Source organism: Peromyscus californicus, unplaced genomic scaffold (genome assembly GCF_007827085.1).
Source record: "Peromyscus californicus insignis strain IS unplaced genomic scaffold, ASM782708v3 Scaffold_8__1_contigs__length_139910024, whole genome shotgun sequence".
Taxonomy (NCBI): Eukaryota; Metazoa; Chordata; class Mammalia; order Rodentia; family Cricetidae; genus Peromyscus; species Peromyscus californicus.
This window is the reverse complement of record NW_026294606.1, coordinates 107,425,393-107,444,574: the sequence shown is the minus strand read 5'-3', so window position 1 is coordinate 107,444,574 and position 19,182 is coordinate 107,425,393. Positions and strand designations below refer to the sequence as shown.

The 19,182-nt window shown below is 42.6% G+C and overlaps 1 protein-coding gene across 2 annotated transcripts; it reads left to right on the top strand.

Moving 5' to 3' along the window:
- The first annotated feature begins 146 nt into the window (after positions 1–146).
- Positions 147–18,574, top strand: Cklf (chemokine like factor). Of its 2 annotated transcripts, XM_052726845.1 has the most exons (4): positions 1,626–2,427; positions 8,865–9,023; positions 16,312–16,407; positions 18,396–18,574. In XM_052726845.1, exons 1-4 carry the CDS (start codon positions 2,353–2,355, stop codon positions 18,522–18,524), a joined length of 459 nt encoding a protein of 152 aa, XP_052582805.1. In that variant the 5' UTR covers positions 1,626–2,352; the 3' UTR covers positions 18,525–18,574. The 2 variants fall into 2 exon arrangements, with proteins under 2 accessions (XP_052582806.1, XP_052582805.1); XM_052726846.1 differs by lacking the exon at positions 16,312–16,407 and having other exon boundaries at positions 147–2,427.
- The last annotated feature ends 608 nt before the right edge of the window (positions 18,575–19,182 follow it).

Genomic DNA, 19,182 nt, shown 5'->3' with positions numbered 1-19,182 from the left:
TTCCTTCCGGTGGGCTTTGGAGCCCCGCCCCACCCCTCTCTCGGCCCCGCCCCTTAAAGGGTCCTCGTGTATTTCTCCCTCTAGGCCCCAGGGAAGAGATTCAAAGTGAGGATTACAGTTTACAGACGGTAGAACACACCCCTTATCTAACTAAACTTAGGGAATGGGTGGCTAATAATGCCGGGAGCTGATTAGTTCATTAACATATCGGATTACTTCCTTAACTGCCTGCTCCATCCACACCTGGCACACGCCTACTCACAATGTCCTGTATTTTCCTTCTAACTATTCTGCAGGTAGACATTGTCATCCCCATTTTCCGAGCTCGTCCTGGAAGAGTTAGGCTTGCTTAAAAGGGCCCTAGGTTTAATGCCCTTCATCACAAAAAGCAGAGTGAAGGACATAAGGAGGGGAGCTGGGATGCAAGTCACTGTTTCCAAGCCCACAGTCTTTGACCTTTCCAACATTTGGACTATAATGTTGACCCCTCAAGAAGGCACAACCAATATCTCCACTGAATGGACAAAAAAGGGATAAGAAGAAAGCATGTAACCCCCACTTGTAAGCAAGTAGCAAAACAAGCTCAGATTAGGCGCATCTGTCCCAGAGCAATAAGCCCAGCTGTTGCCACCTTGACTGTATGTGACAGTTGCTACATGTGGGTAGAGAAGTTTTCTACTTCTTCCAGGTTGCAAGATGCTGGCAGTCATCTTGGACAGAGAGAAGAAAGATATTTTCAGTTTTTGCCTTACTCTTTAGAGATGTCACCAGAAACCATCACCCTAACTGGGCTTCCTGTTTATTTGCTGGGCACCTAGCAAAGGCAACTATAATCCTGAAAAATCAAAGTCAACGTTTTTTTTGTGAACATGTTGGGGTGAGGTTGCTAGCAACTGCTACTTAAATTCAACAGAATGAACAGGTCTTAGCTGGGCAGGGTCCAGTGAGGTCTAAATGGACTGGGGTGGTGTGCTGGTTCATTCTTTTCAACTCAACACAAACTGGCTGAATCAGATTGGCCTGTGGGCACGTCTGTGGAGAATCTTCTTGTTGCTACTCGATGAAGGAAGGACTACCCACTGTGGGCAGTGCTGTCCCTGTGCAGGTGAGCCTGAGGTGTTTATGAAAGAGCAAGCCAGAGAAAGGAAGCCAGAAAACACCTTTAGTTCCTCCATGGTCTCTGCTTCGGTTTCTGCCTCCAGATTCAGCCTTGAATTCCTGCTTTGTCTTCCCTTGGCTGTAGCCTGTAAGCCAAATAACCCTCTCTTTCCCCAAGTTGCTTTTGGTCAGTATTTGATTTATCACAGCAACAGAGATACAAACTAGGACAGGCGATGACCTAGTTATACAAGACAAATCACATAAAGAAGTGACACATACTCCCTGTATCTAAAAAGAAATGGTCCAAGATGGTGTAGTCCTGGCTACACTGGAGCATTTTATAAACGGAAGGCTGTTCTAGCTGCCCACAGCTAACAGTGGAAGGCAAAAGTGCCCTAGAGATAGACGGCACATCCTGAGAGCAAGGCCAGGCTAGGAGGACCAGGCCATAAGTTCAGGTTACATAGTCTACAGCTACCGAGGAGTACCCTAGACACTGGGGACCCTGCAAGGAGAGAAGCAGACAGATCCTTGCTTTGTAGAATTTGTATTTTTATTTTAACTGACACATAATTGTACATATTTACAAGGTATCATGTGATGTTTCGTTATGTGTGCACATTGCGTAATGTTCATATCAGGGTAACTCCGTCTCTTCGGAATAGTTTCTGTGCTGAAAAAATTCAAATTCCTTTCTTGTAGCTTTTAATTTTAAATAAAGCAATACATTCTCGTTACCCACAGTCAATCAGACTGAATAACAGAATACCTGAACTTCTTTCTCCTAAGTCTAACTCATTACCAGTGAATCAGCGTTTTCCCGCGGGATGTGCTTATAATGTAGAGGAGCTACCAAAAAAATGCAGAGGAGTGACTGGCCGCTCTGGACAAGGTGGCCAAGGGAAATCCTAAGGACAAAGAGGCGGGGCTGCCATTTGTGGGTCTTCCTCCCCCTACTCCAACAACGCTTCTCTACAGGAAAGCTCCAGGGCAGAGCAGCGGTGGAGCTGGCCCGGGTGAGGAGCGGAACACCTGCCGGGCTCCAGGTCTGCGCTTGAATTAGTTTATAGACAAGCGGGCGGAGCCAGAGTGGGCGGCCTGCACTAGTGCGCACGCGCGCCGAGACTTGACGGCCGGAGGTACTGCTGGCCCGGCGGCGGCAGTTAAAGGATGTGGCGCGAGTCCTGGAGAGAGCAATTAACTGAGAAGTCTTGAAAAAGGAGAGTGACTGTTGGGTCTGTGGGGGAAAAAATGGAGTCCGAAGAGCAAAACGTAGAACAGCCCTTCTGCTTGAGCGTGAAAGGCCTTGTGAAGATGCTGCGGCTGGTGAGGACCAGGGCGGGTGGTCAGGTTACTCCGGGTGGTAGAGACTGGGTTAGGAAGCCGGGGACAGCATTTGCGCGGTCACCTTGTTTCCAGCCACGCCTTTCCAGATGCAAGGCATTGCTCTGTTGCTCAGTCCGCTGGGAGAAGAACCGTAGGGTAGAGTGGCTTCCTCTTCAGACGGTGTAGGGACACACCCATGAATCTACCTGAATGCCCCTCATTTGGACTTACAAACTTGGTGGGAACCTATCAGAGAGGCAGCTGCAGTCTCACTACTGAGAACCCAACAAGCTTTGAAAAAAGAAAAACAAAAGTTGATGCTCTTTTACTGTAAGTCGGACTTTTGGTGTTACCCAACTCAGCCGATTCAACCCAGAGCAAAGAGGAAACTGCCCTTATTTGGGTTCCAGACATAATAGGGGCATTGCAGTCAGTTCAGTTCCGGACAGAGCTTTGGAGAAAGGAGATTAGAGAAATACAAACTGTCAGGTCCCAAAGAAACCCGGGACAGGGTTCACTCCGTACCTGTGGCTCCTCCCAGCACTTCTCACCCGGCCCCCTACCCTAAAAAACCTCTCCCGCCCAGGGGCTGGGTATCCCCCCCCCCCCCCGCCCCGCGCACGCGCCCTCCTCTCTCCATATATAAACTGGCCATTTCAGCCGACTCTCCTGGTCCTCAGCTCCTCTCTCGTATCGCTTGCCCTCTCTCCCCTCTCTCTTCTCTTCCTCTCTCGCTCATCATCCCTTCTCTCATGGTCCAGTTCAGTCTGGACTCTTCCCGATGGCTCTGTACTTTCCCTTATATCTACAATAAAGCCTTTCTCCTAAACCATACCTAGGAGGGGTCATGTCCTCATTTCATTCACGAACTAACATAGTTGAAGGAATGTAAGAAAACTGAAAGAGAAGAGAAAAGGAAATCGTTTAAAAATTTGAGGGGTTGACACGAGATAGTTAAAAATTACAAGGGAAACATTTCCATATAACATGAAGAAGAGTTTTATATTAAAAGGGTACCAAAATTAAATGGCCACCAGAGAGGGCAGTGTTTCCCAGGCAACAGAAAGCACAGATGAACAAGGGTGAGGATGTTGTAAAGGAGATTCAAACTTCAGGTGAATGAGTAAAATTAATTGCATATGAAATCTTCCCCATGCCAGAAATCTGTGGTTCTGAGAAATAGCTATAAGTTATAGTTCACAAGAAACATTTTATTATATTATATACAGTGTGAGGGGCTGGAGAGATGGCTCAGTGCTTACAGGAAGGTACTGTTTTTACAGAGAACTGGGGTTCAATTCCAGTACCCATGTTGAGTGGCTCACAGCCACCTGTAACTGTAACTCTAGGGCATGTGATGCCCTGTTCTGGCCTCCATAGACACTGCACACATGAGGCATACACATAAATATTTAAACAGTGTCACTACTTAATGTGTTCCAACTTCTGGACTAGTAGCTAGAATAAAGAGGAAGCAAGACAAAACTGAATTTCCTAACTCTCAGAATTCTTCCACTTAGTCACCAAGACAAAAGTCCCTGAATCATAAAACTTGTGTACTTAGTCACCAAAAGGTCAACCTCTGGTGGTGTTCTTCAGGGGCTGCCCACCTTGGTTTTTGAGACAGGGTCTCTCACTGACCTTGGGCTTGCCAGTTAGGTTAGGCTGGCTGACCAGCAAGCACCAGAGGCCTGCCATCTCCACCTACCCAGTGCTAGGATTACAGGCAGATTACAGGTGTGTTCTACCATGCCCAGCATTGTTTTTAAATGTGTGTTGTACAACAAGTACTTGACTGACTGAGCCATGTCACCAACTACCAGAACCAACGTTCTTCCTCCTTCCTCCTCCTCCCCCCACTCCTCCTCCTCCTCTTCTTCTCTTTAGTTTTTCGAGACAGAGTTTCTCTGTGCAGCCCTGGCTGACCTGGAACTCACTCTGTAGACCAGGCTGGCCTCGAACTCAAAGATCTGCCTGCCTCTGCATTCCAAGGGCTGGGATTAAAAGCCTATGCCAGGCTCAGAACAGAAGTTCTTGACTATGAGTCATGCTTCCATTTAGTCCAGGACACAAACACAGGAGTAAATGGTTATAATATGGGATAGGGTGAAGGTAGGGCACTGTATTAGTCATGGTTCTCTAGAGTCTCAGAACTTTTATGGAATAAATGCATATGTGTGTGTGTGTGTGTGTGTGTGTGTGTGTGTGTGTGTGTGTGTATAAAATGTGTATATATACATATATATGTGAATTTATTGGAATGACTTATAGGCTGCAATCCAACAGTGGGTAGTTGTGAATGGAATGTCCAAGAATCTAGTAACTACTCAGTCCCACGAGGCTGGGTATCTCTGTTGGTCTTTTGGATGTGCTGACAAGGTGAGGGCAAGCAGGTGAAGAACAAACCCTGCCTTCTTCCATTGTCGTTATATAGGCTTCCAGCAGAAGGTGTGGCCCAGATTAAAGGTGTGCCTTCCAGCCTCAAGATCTGGATTAAAAGCATGTTGTCTTCTTGCCTCAAGATCCAGATCACAAGTGTGCCCTCCATTTCTGAATTATAGTTCATTCCAGATATAGTCAAATTGACAACCAAAACTAGCCGACACGGGCACAGAAGTGAGACATCTGACCAGAAGGTAGCTAGTATAAAACCTTCAAGAGGAGCCTAGAGTTAGGCTTAAGAGAGAGGCACCTAAATGAAGGAATGGTGACAAGAAAATCTGCAAGATCTTAGTAGTAAACGATAAGAAGTTGAATGGTGCTTCGTGTATTCATTAATATTTTCTGAACACCTGCCTATATGTTATGTGGAATTTATATATTGGGATGGGAGGGAGGCAGAGTCAAGCCCAATATGTTATGTAGCATCCCAAGAATAAATGCTATGGGACATATCAGGGGAGGAGAAGCTTGATGAAGGTTGCAGATTATAGTTGTAGGGTGATCAAGTTGGGCTTTGCTGAGATGGTATTTGTCAGAGTTAAGTGAGATAAAGCAGTTAGTAATAAGAATATGTTGTGAAGAGGAAAATCCAGTAATGGTTCTATGGCAGGGTCAAGACAAAGCAAGGAGCCAGCAGTCGTGAACTTGAGTGAGCAAGGGGGAATGCCATGGATAGGAAAGCTGGTGGTCACAGAGTAGGTAGCAAATTTATATTTGGGATATACAGATCCCTTATCCCAAATGCTTAAGACCAGAACTTGTTGTTTTATCATCAGTACAGCAGCTGCACCTGAATCTACTGCTGTTTCAGCTACTGACTGTGATTCCTCAATCACTGCTGTGCTGCTCAGGCCCAGGCCTGGCTGGACTTCCTTACCCTGCCGGGCTTCCTTACCCCGCCGGAACTGCGTCTGCCTCCAAATATAGTTTTTAACTAAGTCTCTATCATTCTATTTTACCAATAAAGACTCAGGAGTCAGATACTAGGGTGAAAACCTCCTAGCTCAGAGAGGCCAAGAAGCAACCAGCAGACCTTCCTCCTTAGCCAGCAACCTAGCAAGAGAGCTTCCCTTCCACCAAAAAGACCACCAAACTCAAAAGATCCTCCTCACTACTTCCTGTGCATTTCTCTATCCATTTTCTGGATTCCCTCTAACTCTCTATGGCTACTTCCTGTCAGCTAGTTGCTGGCTCTGTCTCTTGACCCAAGGTTGATTTTATTTAATTAGCGAAATCTGGGGGTTCACAATGTGATCAAATGTCTTGCAACAAGAACTGTCTTGGATTTTGGAGTATCTATGTGTATGTAATGAGGTATCTTGGAGATGGAACCCAAATCTAAACACTGAATTCATTTTTATGTTTTATGTATACCTTTTACACATAGCCTGTGGGGTAGTACACAATGTTTTTAGTGATTTCATACAGGAAACAAAAGTTTGTGTACATTGAACCCCCTGAGGTCAGGTGTCAGGTACAGCATCCAAAATTTTTGGATTTTGATCAGGCGTGGTGGTACATGCCTTTAATCTCAATATTTGGGAGGCAGAAGCAAGCAGATCTTTGTGAGTTTAAGGCCAGCCTGGTCTACAGAGGGAGTTCTAGGCTAGCCAGGGTGACACAGTCAGACCCTGTTGTCATCACCCAACCAACTCCCCGCCGCCCCCCCCCCCAAAAAAAAATTGGATTTGGGAGCATTTTGGACTTTCAGGTCAGAGGTGCTCAAGATTTGCTAATGGCCCCAGATATGGGGTAGGAGAAAGGGAGGGGTCCAGTGTTACCCAGTTTGGGGTCTATACAAGTGGAAAAGTGGACATGCTGTCCACTGGTGTCAGAAAGCCCGCAGGAGAAGCAAGTGTGGGCAGAGGACCAGAAATTCAGCTTTGTATTCAGCATTAGATTAGAGATATCTCTAAGACTGGTGAAGCAGAATTGAATGGGGAAGTCGGACCTGGAGAGATCTGGATTTTGGTGGAGAGAGAGACGTGTTTGAAGTCGAGTGGCAAATGAGGTCATCAAAAAAGAAATGTAGATAAGACAGATAAGAGGATGAATGAAATCTGAGAGTGAGGAACAGAGAGCAGAATTAGCAAAGAATGGGAGGGAGCCATTTGGGATGGAGAACAAGTCAAGTGCACAGTGTCCTGGAAGCTGACTGAAGAAACTTGAGGGCGTGGTCAGCTGCATCGAACACTAGGGACAACTGAGGTCAATGAGGCTTGACGAGTGGCCCCTGGAATTTTCATGTATAAACTGAGAGGTACATTTTTGCCAGAGAAGTAGATGGTAGCTTACTCCTAGATCTTGGACACATGGGGAGAGGGGGACTCACCTGTAGAGAATGCAGATTTGAAGGGTTTTTAAATAGATGAGGATGTGCAGGACCAAATTTACATTTTAGAAGTTTGTGTTATGATAGTTGATGGAAAAGACACAAGCATTTACATTGGACATGTCATTTAATCAGTTTTAACACAGACCTGTGAAACTATCACCATAATCAGGATAATTAATACAGCCACACATGGCACACCTTCTTAGGTGTGGGTTATTTGCTTGTACAGCAATGGTCCCATGAGATTATGTCACCTGGTGGTATCAGAGCCATCTTAGTATCTGTATTTTATGGTAATTTGCACAGAAAAATGGCTCAATAATGTACTTCTCAGAGTATGTCTGGTTAAGTGGCACATATTGACACCTAAAACCCCTAAAATGTCCCTCATGGCCCTGGTAATTGCTTCTTTTTACCTAATCTAGTCCCAGGGGTCAACTCATCTGCTTTCTGTAACTATATTTTCTATAAAGTATAGTTCTGTTTTCTGCAACTATAGCTTTTGCTGTAACTGAAGATAAGCTTTCATTTCCTAGAATTTTCTATAAATAACATATAGTGTATACTCATTTTGTCATCTTTCATTCATCATAATTATTCATCATATGTCAATAGTATATCCATATTAATTCTTCCTTCTTTTTGCTGTTAATACTTTATTGTATGGATGGGTAGACCTGTCTCTCCCTGACGCCTCCTCCCTCGTGTGTGTGTCGGGGGGTGGGGGGGGAATGCTGGAGATTACCAAAGGCCCTCACATATGCTAGGTTAGTGACCTCATACCTCTCGTTGAGTTATATCCCAGCTCTGATAAAGTGTTCTTTACCCATTCACTAATTGGCATCATTTAGGTTGTTTCCAGTCTTTAGCTATCCCTTCATTCTAATGGCATTATATTTAGTAAGAGGAAGTATATAAAAACGTACATTGAGTAGTAACTCTTAAACATCAGATTTATTTTTCCTCTGACATTATGTTTATACCCATCTCCACCTCCTCCACCTCCTCCACCTCCTCCACCTCCTCCACCTCCTCCACCTCCTCCACTCCCACCTCCCCTTCACCTTTACCCTCATGGCAATATTCAACTCAAATTTAATAGTAGATTGCAAATTACTAATAGTTAAGGAATGATGAGGGATTGAATGATGAGGAATTCTAGGCAGCCAGAATGTAGACCTTTTTGAGAAGTAACATGAAGCAGGGGAGGGAAAAAAAAGAACAGGGTTTTTCTGGAGAAGATGAAAGGAAAGGGCTGTGTGTGTGGTGGGGAGAGGATGTCTTAAGAGAAGACAACTTAGGTGTGCTTAAAGGAAAGAGGTGGCAGCAGAGACACTTGGAGTGAAAAGATCGTAAGAATAGATGTGGGAAATGACAAGTACTTACTCCTCTAAAACACAAACAGAAGTCAATGCCCACATGCTTAGTCATACCTCTCATGTCCACAGTGTCTTACAGAAATCTTTCTTACTTGTTTTGAGGCATCATTTTGAAGCTAGGGATGTATGTAACTCAATGGTATAGCACTCACATACATGAGACCCTGGATTCAATCCCCAGTACCACACATGCACACATACACCCCACAGTAAGTAAACCAATTGTTTCTATAGCTTAAACTTGTATGATCAGTGACTAAATCATTGTTTTCTTCTTCTAGGCAGTAAATGTGGCATCTATGACCTTTTTCATCATCGCACAAGCCCCTGAACCATACATCGTTATCACTGGATTTGAACTCACCATTATTTTCTTTTTCATAACTTTGTATCTATGCAGACTTGACAAAGTGATGAAATGGTTGTTTTGGCCTTTGCTTGTAAGTGATCACTTTCAACCTTAAACTTTTTCCTGCCATAGGAAGACACTGTAATCAACTACTTGGTTCTTTTAAATCTTTAAGGTGATCTCTGCTCACTGCTAAGGGCTCCATGTTGTCCTTGGGGAAGGCTGTCAGGGATCTAGGGCAGCCACAGGACATAAATTCTCTTTCCTGCACCTACCAGTAGATATGGCTGACCTTTTTGTTTGGAGAATTCTCTTAAGTATAAGTGTTCTAAAGAAATTCAAATTTAGAACCACATTAATAAATTAGAGCATATTCTTAACTTTTGCCTTTTTTCTTTTATTAAAAATAGATTCTTTTCTCATACAATATATTCTGATAATAGTTTCCCCTCCTTCTACTCCTCCCAGTTCGTCCTCACCTCCTCTCCCCTCTCGAACCACTATCTTTCTGTATCTCATTAGAAAAGAACAGGCTTCTAAAAGATAACCAAACATGACAAAATAAAACATATTAAGATGAAGCAAAATCTATTATATCAAAGTTAACATGGAAACCCAACGGGAAGAAAAGAGTCTCAAGAGCAGGTACAACAGTCAGAAACCCACTCATTCTCATAGTCAAGAATCCCATAAAAAATATTAATCTAACATATATAATATATGTGCAGAGGACCTGGTGCAGACCCATGTAGGCCCTGTGCTTGCTGTTTCAGTCTTTGAGTTCATATGCACCTTGCTTAGCTGATTCAGAGGGCCTTGTTCTCCTGGTATCCTCCATCCCCTCTGGCTTTTAAAATCTTTCTGCCTCCTCTTCCTTGGGGTTGTCTAAGGAGAGGGATTTGATGGAGACCTCCAATTTAGATTCTCTATCTGCATAATGTCTGGCCATGGGTCCCTGCATCTGTTTCTATCTGCTCCCAGAGGAAGCCACCTCTCTATGATGACTAGATAAGACATTGGTTTGTTGTTGTTGTTGTTGTTATTTTTGTTGTTGTTGTTTTTAAGACAAGTAGTCTTTGTTAGAGACCCTAGGTCTCTGGGCTATCTAGTCTCAGGTTCTTGGTTACCCAAGCAGTGTGGGGTATGGGTTCTCATGGAGTGGGTATTAAGTCAAATCAGACATTGGTTGGCTACTCCCACATGTTCTGTGCCACCATTGCCCTAGCCTATTTTGCAGGCAGGACAGATTGTAGATCAAAAGGTTTTGTAGGTGGGTTAGTGTCACATTCCTCTTTCAGTAGCCTGCAGAGTACCTTCCCATACCAAAGAGACTAGAACATAGGGGCCAAGGCACCGTCTCTACTTATCCATAGACCCCTCTTCTTTCTTGACCTCTGTGGGTCTACAGATTGTAGCTTGATTGTCATTTACTTAATGGCTAATATCTACTTTTGAGTGAATATATAACACATTTATCTTTCTGGGTCTGGGTTACCTCACTCAGGATTTTTTTTCTAGTTCTATCTATTTGCCTGCAAATTTCATGATGTCATTTTTTTAATGGCTGAATAATACTCCATTGTGTAAATGTACCACATTTTCTTTATCCATTCTTCTGTTGAGGACATCTAGGTTGTTTCCAGTTTCTGACTATTATGATAAAACAACAATGAACATGATTGAGAAAGTGTCCTTGAGGTAGGATGGAATATCCTTTGGGTGTATGCACAGGAGTGTTATAGCTGGATCTTGAGGTAGATCGATTCCCAATTTTCTGAGGAACTGCCATATTGATTTCTAAAGTGACTGTACAAGTTTGCACTCCTACCAGCAATAGAGGAGTTTTGTTTTTTAAGACAAGTAGTGTTTGTTAGAGACCCTAGGTCTCTGGGCTATCTTGCTCCATATCCTCTCCAGCATGAGCTGTCACTTGTGTTTTTGATCTTAGCCATTCTAACAGATATAAGATGGACTCTCAAAGTAGTTTTGATTTGCATTTCCCTGATGGCTAGGGATGTTAAACATTTCTTTAAGTGTTTCTCAGCAATTTGAGATTCCTCTATTGAGAATTCTCTGTTTAGATCTGTTCCCCATTTTTTAATTAAATTGTTTGTTTGGTTTTTTTTGATACCTAATTTCTTGAGTTCTTTGTATGTTTTGGATATTGGTCCTCTATCAGAAGTAGAGTTGCTAAAATTATTTTCCTGTTCTGTAGGCTGTTGCTTTGTCCAATTAATGGTGTCCTTTGCCTTACAGAAGCTTTTCAGTTTCATGAGATCTCATTTGGTGGTGGTGGTGGTGGTTGTTGTTGCTGTTGTTGTTGAGACAGGCTTTCTCTGTGGAACAGCCTGGCTGCCCTGGAATTCACTCTGTAGACCAGGCTAGCCTCTCACTCACAGAGATCCGCCTGCCTCTGCCTCCCAAGTGCTGGGATTAAAGGCATATGCCACCACCACCCACCTTGAGGTCTCCTTTGTTAATTGTTGATCTTAGTACCTGCACTATCAGTGTTCTGTTCTGAAAGTTGTGTCCTATGCCAATGTGTTCAAGGCTATTCCCCACTTTCTCTTCTATCAGGTTCAGGGTATCTGGTTTTATGTTGAGGTCTTTGATCTACTTGGACTTGAGTTTTGTACAGGGTGATTTGCATTCTTCCACATATCTACATCCAGTTTGACCAGCACCATTTGTTGCAAATGCTGTCTTTTCTCCAGTGTTATTTCTGGCTTCTTTATGAAAAAAAATCAGGTGTCCATAGGTGTGTGATTTTATGTCTGGGTCCTCACTTCAGTTGATCAACATGCCTATTTTTATGCCAATACCATGTGATTTTTATTACTATAGCTCTGTAGTACAACTTGGTATCAGGGATGATGATACCTCTAGAAGTTCTTTTATTGTTCAGGATTGTTTTCAGCTATCTTGGGTTTTTTGTTTTTCCATATGAGGTTGAGCTTTGTCCTTTCTAGGTCTGTGAAGAATTGTGTTGGAATTTTGATGAGGATTGTATTGAATCTGTAGATTGCTTTTGGTAAGATGGTCATTTTTACTATGTTAATCCTACTGATCCATGGACATGGGAAATCTTTCCATCTTCTGATATCTTGTTTAATTTCTGTTTTTAAAGACTTGAAGATTTTATCATACAATTCTTTCACTTGGTTAGAGTTGACTCCAAGATATTTTATATTATTTGAGGCTATTGTGTAAGGTGTTGTTTCCCTGATTTCTCTCTCAGTCCATTTGTCATTTGTATATAGGAGGGCTGCTGTTTTGTTTTGGTTTTCAGTTAATCTTTCATCTACTTTGCTAAAAGTGTCTATCAGCTATAGGAGTTGCCTAATGGAAGTTTTAAGGTCACTTATGTATACTGTCATATCATCTGTAAATAAATAACTATACTTTGATTTCTTCCCTTCCAATTTGTATCCCTTGATCTCTTTCAGTTGTCTTATAGCTTTAGCTAAAACTTTAGGTACTATATTGAATAGATATGGAATGAACAACCTTGTCTTGTTCCTGATTTTAATGGAATTGCTTTGAGAAAATTGTTTTCTCCATTTATGATGTTTTACCTCATTTTTAAATGCATGTGGGTATAGTTTCAGAATTGGGAGACAGAGACAAGCAGGTACAACAAGGAACTATCCTTGCCTATCCCTCATCACAAAATGGAAAGTCAAACTATTTAAGAACATTCAATAAAATACAATTTGATCATACTTGAAAATTCTGTAGTCATTTGTGATAATTCCAACTGATCTTACTGAGCCATATTTTGTAACATTGAACCTCAACTGCCAGACTCATAGCATTAGAAATGTTTGTCTACTCAAGTGCTCCAGTGGCTACCAGAGCTGTCACAATAGACAAATGGAAATTATTAGTTGACGTCTATATGGCCCTTTGGCCAGGCACTACAAAGCTAGTTCTAGCAAACTAGCAAAGCTAGTTCTATCAACCTTTACCTCTTTCTTTTCTCTGAAGTCACATCCCAGCATCCTGTCTCAGTGGGTATCCTCTGTGCCCCCAACTCTCCTTCACTCCTTTGTCTAGACAGGTGGCTGCCACCTCCTCCTCTGCTGCACTTGTCATGTCTTCTTGGATTCTGAAATGCTTATATCCAAGCTGCTAACTACTATTGAGGGGAGAGAACTTCAGAGCTGTTCCTGAACCAGAAACATGCTTTTAAGTGGTACCTTCTTGAACCATCTTTGGAGGCAAGTGATGAGCATTTCAGGCTGGAGGTGTGTACGTCAGTTGGTAGAGTGCTTGCCAAGCATAAACAAAGCCCTGGATTTGACCCCCTGCATAGTAGAACCTAGGTATATTAGCATATACCTATAATCAACATCTCAGAAGGTGGAGGCAGGAAGATCAGAAGTTAAAGGTCATTCTTGGCTACACAGAGAGTTAGAGACCAGCCCTATCTCAAAATAATAATAACATAATAAAAATTAGAAATAATCCCCAAACTGGAAGTGGTTCTCAGAGGCCATTTAATCTGTTATCATCAGTCATAAAAATGATAGAGACATGGAAGTAAGGTTATAGCTATAGGTAGAGAGAAAGGAGTTCTCTAATGGGGTTCCTAGTACTAGTGACTAGATGCAACATCTGCTTTCTATATAACTATCATCATTGATGCCCTATAGGGGATTGTTCCCACAGCCTCTTGCATGCTGGGCAAATACTGTACTGCTGAGCTATATCTCTTTTGACTTTTTATTTTGACACAAGGTCTCACTAATGTTGCCCAAACTAGCCTTGAACTCACCCTATAGCCCAGACTGGCCTTCAACTTTCATTCTTCCTGCCTCAGCCTCCCAAGTATAAATACCCACCTTGGGAGAATGCTGAGGTAGGAGAACAGGCTAAGAAATGGGGCGGTGGATTAAAGAGTTAAACGACCAGATTGTCGGATCTCCTGGAGTGTGGGGGGGGGGGCTATTGATAACATCTTCAGCATAGGAGGAGAAGCTGAGTGTCAGTTGGGAGTCAGTACCAGGTGCTGGGAACTGAGCTCAGAGAGAATGTAGGGAGTGGAGACAAGTGGCCAGGAAAAGGCAGGAGAGGAACCAAGGGGGCCCAGTGTCACAGACACCAAACAGGAGAGCATTTCATGAAGAAAGGAACGGTGAATAATGTAATATAGACAGAAAGAAAAGTATTGAAATATGTAACCCCATTCTCCAGCAGCTGTGCCCATAGAAGGGCCCGGTGTCCTTTCTCCAGAGTGGCTTGCCATGAGTGACAGGTAATAATGGGAAGGTTGTGAGACCAAGCATGAAAGGAGAGGCAGCTTATAATGGGGAGGCCACCACAGTCCTAATTTCCTATTTCCTGAGGAAATTCAAGGGACAAAGGTAGTAGTAATGGGGCCCCCACAGGGTGGAGCAGTAGAGCTGCCAGAGGCTTCACTACAATTAAAGTGAAGGAGATAGCGTCTGAGGACCACAGCTACTCTGTAAGGAGCAGAAGGGGTGATAAACACTGATACTCTATAGCCAGTGCTCCCTCACTAGAAGATACTGGTCGCCTGTCTGCCCTCAGATCCGCCATCTGTATCCATGCCTGACACAATCTGTAGACCAGGCCTCTGTAACTCTCTAGCACTCCTTGACAGATTATGAATGAAGGAGCAAACCCAGGGCTCTGAGGTTCAAAATTACTAAGAAATCTCCATTTTTTTGTAATTAAATTTGCATTCCATTTAACAGCATATTGAGGGTTTGGGGTTTTATGTTTTTGTTTTGTGACAGGGTCTCAGTAGCCCTGGCAGTGCTAGAACTTACTATATAGACCATGCTGCCTCAAACTCAGAAATCTCTTCCTGTCTCTGCCTCCCGAGCACTGCGATTAAAGGCCTATGCCACCATGCCTGGCTGCATATTGAGCTTTCAATATAAAGACAGTGTTTTAAGTTGGATGTGATGGCTCACACATATGATCTTAGCAGCAGAAGACAGGAGGTCTTTGAATATAAAGACAGTGTTTTAAGTTGGATGTGATGGCTCACACATATGATCTTAGCATGCAGAAGATAGGAGGTCTTCGAATTAGAGATCAGTCTGGGCTATATGATGAGTACCACACCAGCTTGGGCTAAAGCCTGAAAATAAACAAACACGATGTTCTAAATTTCCACTAGGGAACATAGATATTCTGAGATAACCATGCCTTCCTCTCCCAGCCTGTCCTCTCCTCATACTCCATGGTTCCACACACTCCCTAGAACACCACTTTTGTACAAAGCCATTTATAGCCTAATTCATAGCTGTTTACAGCTGCCTGACTGAGGTAGTAGGGCCTGATGCCTTGAAGCAGAGCAAAGTATCCAGCCAAAAGGGAGTTAACCCAAGACAGCCAACTCATTGTCTCCTGAAACTTTGTCTTCCTTCCTTAGAGTCAAACCTCTTTTTCTTTCCTTAACTTCTTTTCTTTTGGAATCTAGCATTTCTTCATTAATTTCTTCCTGCCTAATTATTGCAAGTGTACCATTCCATGATAAGGACAATTTATCCTTTTCCACAATACACACCCATCTAAAAATATAAATTACTCTTGTTAAAATGTTTCAATTAGGGGAAATTATTAAATGAAATAACATAATTTGGCAAGCCACTGCATTACAAATGTGGGTGGGGTTCATCCTGGAAATTAACATTCTAAATATAGGCTGCTTTCAGTTTTGGGGGGTTGGGTTTTTTATAGGGTCATACTATGTGGCCCTGGGTGGCCTGGGACTCCGTGTAGAACAGGCTAACCTCAAAACTCCTGAGTGCTGGAATTAAAGGCATGACCCACCATGCCTGGCTTCAGTTTTATTAATTTCATTTTAGTAACAGTTATTTGATAGCCAATTATTCCACATTTCCTATTAAAAAATAAGCATTCCAGCTTCATAGGAGACCTTCTGTACTCCAAATCTTCAGCATAATTATCTGCTTTTCCAAACCAGATGAGTTCTCCCTCTAGTTATATCTATGTTAAGTGAATATATATATATATGTGTGTGTGTGTGTGTGTGTGTGTGTGTGTGTGTGTGTGTGTGTGTGTGCTTAAATAATTAAATGATTGATATGATATACGAGACCCACTAGGTATGTTGTAGAACAAATATATAGGCATTATTTTATTGTAGCATTTTAGTTTCTGAAAAGACAGAAATGTGTGCTACATCAAATAAAATGCAGTTTTAAAATTTTTAGGGATCTGCCCCCATATTTTTTAGCAGTACTTGTTGGTCTTGTCTTCCCCCAATCTCAAGATGCTAGGCATGGAAGAAGCCAGGACCTAGAGTCATGCTAGATCTGAGCTGTATTCCCAGCCTTGGTGGTCTTTGATAGCAAGCTGACTTTTCTATTCTGTGTTTATAGGATATTACCAACTCAATGGTAGCAACATTATTCATGCTTGTTGTGTCTGTGTTGGCACTGATACCAAAACCTTCAACAATGACAATCCTTGGAGGCGTAAGTAGTGTGTGTATGTGTGTGTGTATGTGTGTGTGTGTGTGTGTGTGTGTGTGTGTGTGTGTGTGTGTGTGTGTGTGTCGAGGGGGGGCATCTTTCAAGTTTCTTCAGGTTTGATCAAAATGTGAATTCATTTGGAAATATGATACAGGCAAGCTGCACTGTATTTGTGCCAGAGACTCCTGGACTGGCATACAGTGCCTACTGGCTTTATAATTTGTGTGAGTAGATGCATTCCCTGACTAGCACAAGTAGACAAGGTTTCATACTGGAGTTATCCAAATAAAGAGGTCCCTACATGTTTCTTACAGGGATATACCAGACTGAGAGAAGCTGCTAGAATCAGCTACAACCCTTAGCTCTGAGAAACTTGATGTTGAACAAAAAGAAAGAAACATGGTGTGTGGGTTTTCTAGTTCTTCTTTTAAAAGATTCACAACACTTGTTAGGTGAGACCAAATATTGCCATAATGCTTCAGATGCAATATAATAGATTTCCTTACTGCAAGGGATGTGGTTGAAAACCTTGCAACTAAAGGGCTATTCTGAGGACTGCTTACAGAGAAGCAAATCAATTAGGTCAGACTTGATCCTGACAAGTCAAAATGGAAGAGCTTAGTCATTTCATTATACCTCCAGCTGGTATTTTTCCAAGATTTGGTCATTTGGCTTTTCTAGGCTCTTATCCAGAGAACTGAATTGGAGAATTCTTCCTTCCTACTTCCTGGTTCTTTCTTAGCAAGGACTATATAGAATTGACTGTGCTTCACCATGTCTGTCAGAACCCTGGGTTTCAACTCCTCTAGGCACTAAGCCTCTTCACAGATTATATAATTTTTCTAGAAATGAGGTATGCTGAAATGCCAATCTCCCCCAATTATTTTAAAGACAATTTTATCTATCTAGTATGAAAAAGGTGACCTAGTCATAGGACTCAAATTCATTGACTGAGTTCTTCTTTCGTTTAGTCATTGCGTGAGTGCTTAGAACATCGAACTGTTTTCCAGTACAGCAGCCAGTAGTCATATGGCTACTGAACACAGGAAATGGGGCTAGTATGAGATAAGCTCTGAACATAAAATATGCATTGAATTTCAGAGATTGTATTATCTCTGCAAAAGAACATAGAATGTGTTGTTAATAACTTATTATAGCAATGATTATAAAGGGATAATATTTTGGATATGTTGAGCTAAATAAATGTATTAAAATAACTTCACTTTTCTTCTTTTTAAATGAAACTCTTGGAAATCTTAATTATGTGGCTCACAATGGAGACTATGTATTCCTTCAGGGTGGTACTGGCCTGGTGCATGAGGCTCAACTAGCCTCAAGTTGCTTAGAGCCTAACAGAAGAGACGGAGTGCAGCCAGCAGTACATAAGCCATTAATGGAGGCTGCCCGGCCCAGAAGAGAAGGAAGAGCTATAGCTCTCTGGCAGTAGAGTTGCAGTTTGCTCTATTTCCCTTTAGCTCGATCGTATTTTCCTCAGGCCTGTCTAGACTCCTCTGCCTTACATGGATGTTGCCCAGCCTTTGAGTGTTCACTGTAGAGCATCTTATCACTCCAGTCCTGCAAAACTTGTGTCACTACTGCGATCCCCAGGACTTAATTTGCTGCCAGTACCAACTCTTTACCTGGTCAAGGATGCTGATAGAAAAATCAAACAGCTGACCACTAAAGAGAGAAATATTGATTGGTGGCTAAATCCAGTCAGTAGAGCTTTAAAGAATGTGTGCCAGAGCAAATCAGGAGGAAGAGGCAACTTCCATTCCACCTCAAGGGGACTTCTACTCACCGCCATTACCATTTCCTTTACTGTGGAGAGGTATGGGGGAAACTTAGCAATGACCTCTGAAGTCCCTTCCACTTTCGTGTTGGACGGTAGCACGGAGAACAAGCTCTGTACCCTGGCAGGAAAGAAATCTAGTGGGCAGCTCACTGAGAATTTGTGTGACAGAAGCTGATGGTGGTGTCTCTGTTTGCAGGTGTTTGGTCTGCTGACAGCAATATGTGCTATTGCTGACTGTGCCCTGGTATACCGAAAACTTCTTCTTAATCCAAGTGGACCTTACCGGAAACGTTCTTCTTCTTACAGCAAAGATGAAAGTCAATAATTTGTATTCATTTTTACTAGTTATTAAACATATTTCTTTATTCTTCCATATATTTTCTGCAGTTCTTTTTTTTTAAAAAAAAAATTTCAATGTGTGTTCCAGCTAGTTTTATGTCCGTTTGACCCAAGATAGAGTCCTTTGGAAAGAGGGAACCTCAATTGAGAAAATGTTCCAGATTGGCAGACCTATGGTACATTTGCTTAATTGATGATTGATGTGTCCTGGGTGCTGTAAGTAAGAATTCAGGCTGAGCAAGCCATGGGGAGCAAGCCAGTAAGGAACACTCCTCCATGGCCTCTGCATCAGCTACTCCCTCCAGGTTTTTGCCTTGAGTTTCCACCCTGACTTGCCTAGATGATGGACCTCAAGCTCTAAGATGAGATAAACCCTTTCCTCCCCAAGTTGCTTTTGGTCATGCTGTTTTCTCACAAACCCTTAGGTGATGTGGGAACTTGACAGATTTTTGGACCCTGCACTCTGCCAGCAGCCTTACTGTATATGGCTCAGAGCTGGAATCTGACCAGGCATACCCAGCAAACGACTACAGAACCCTTCTCCTCTGGGTTGACTGTCAGCAGCTCCTGCAGGTGCGGTTGCTGGTTTGAGTTTCAGGCTAAGCAAAGCGCCTTTCCCCAGATCACCACAAGAATACCAGACT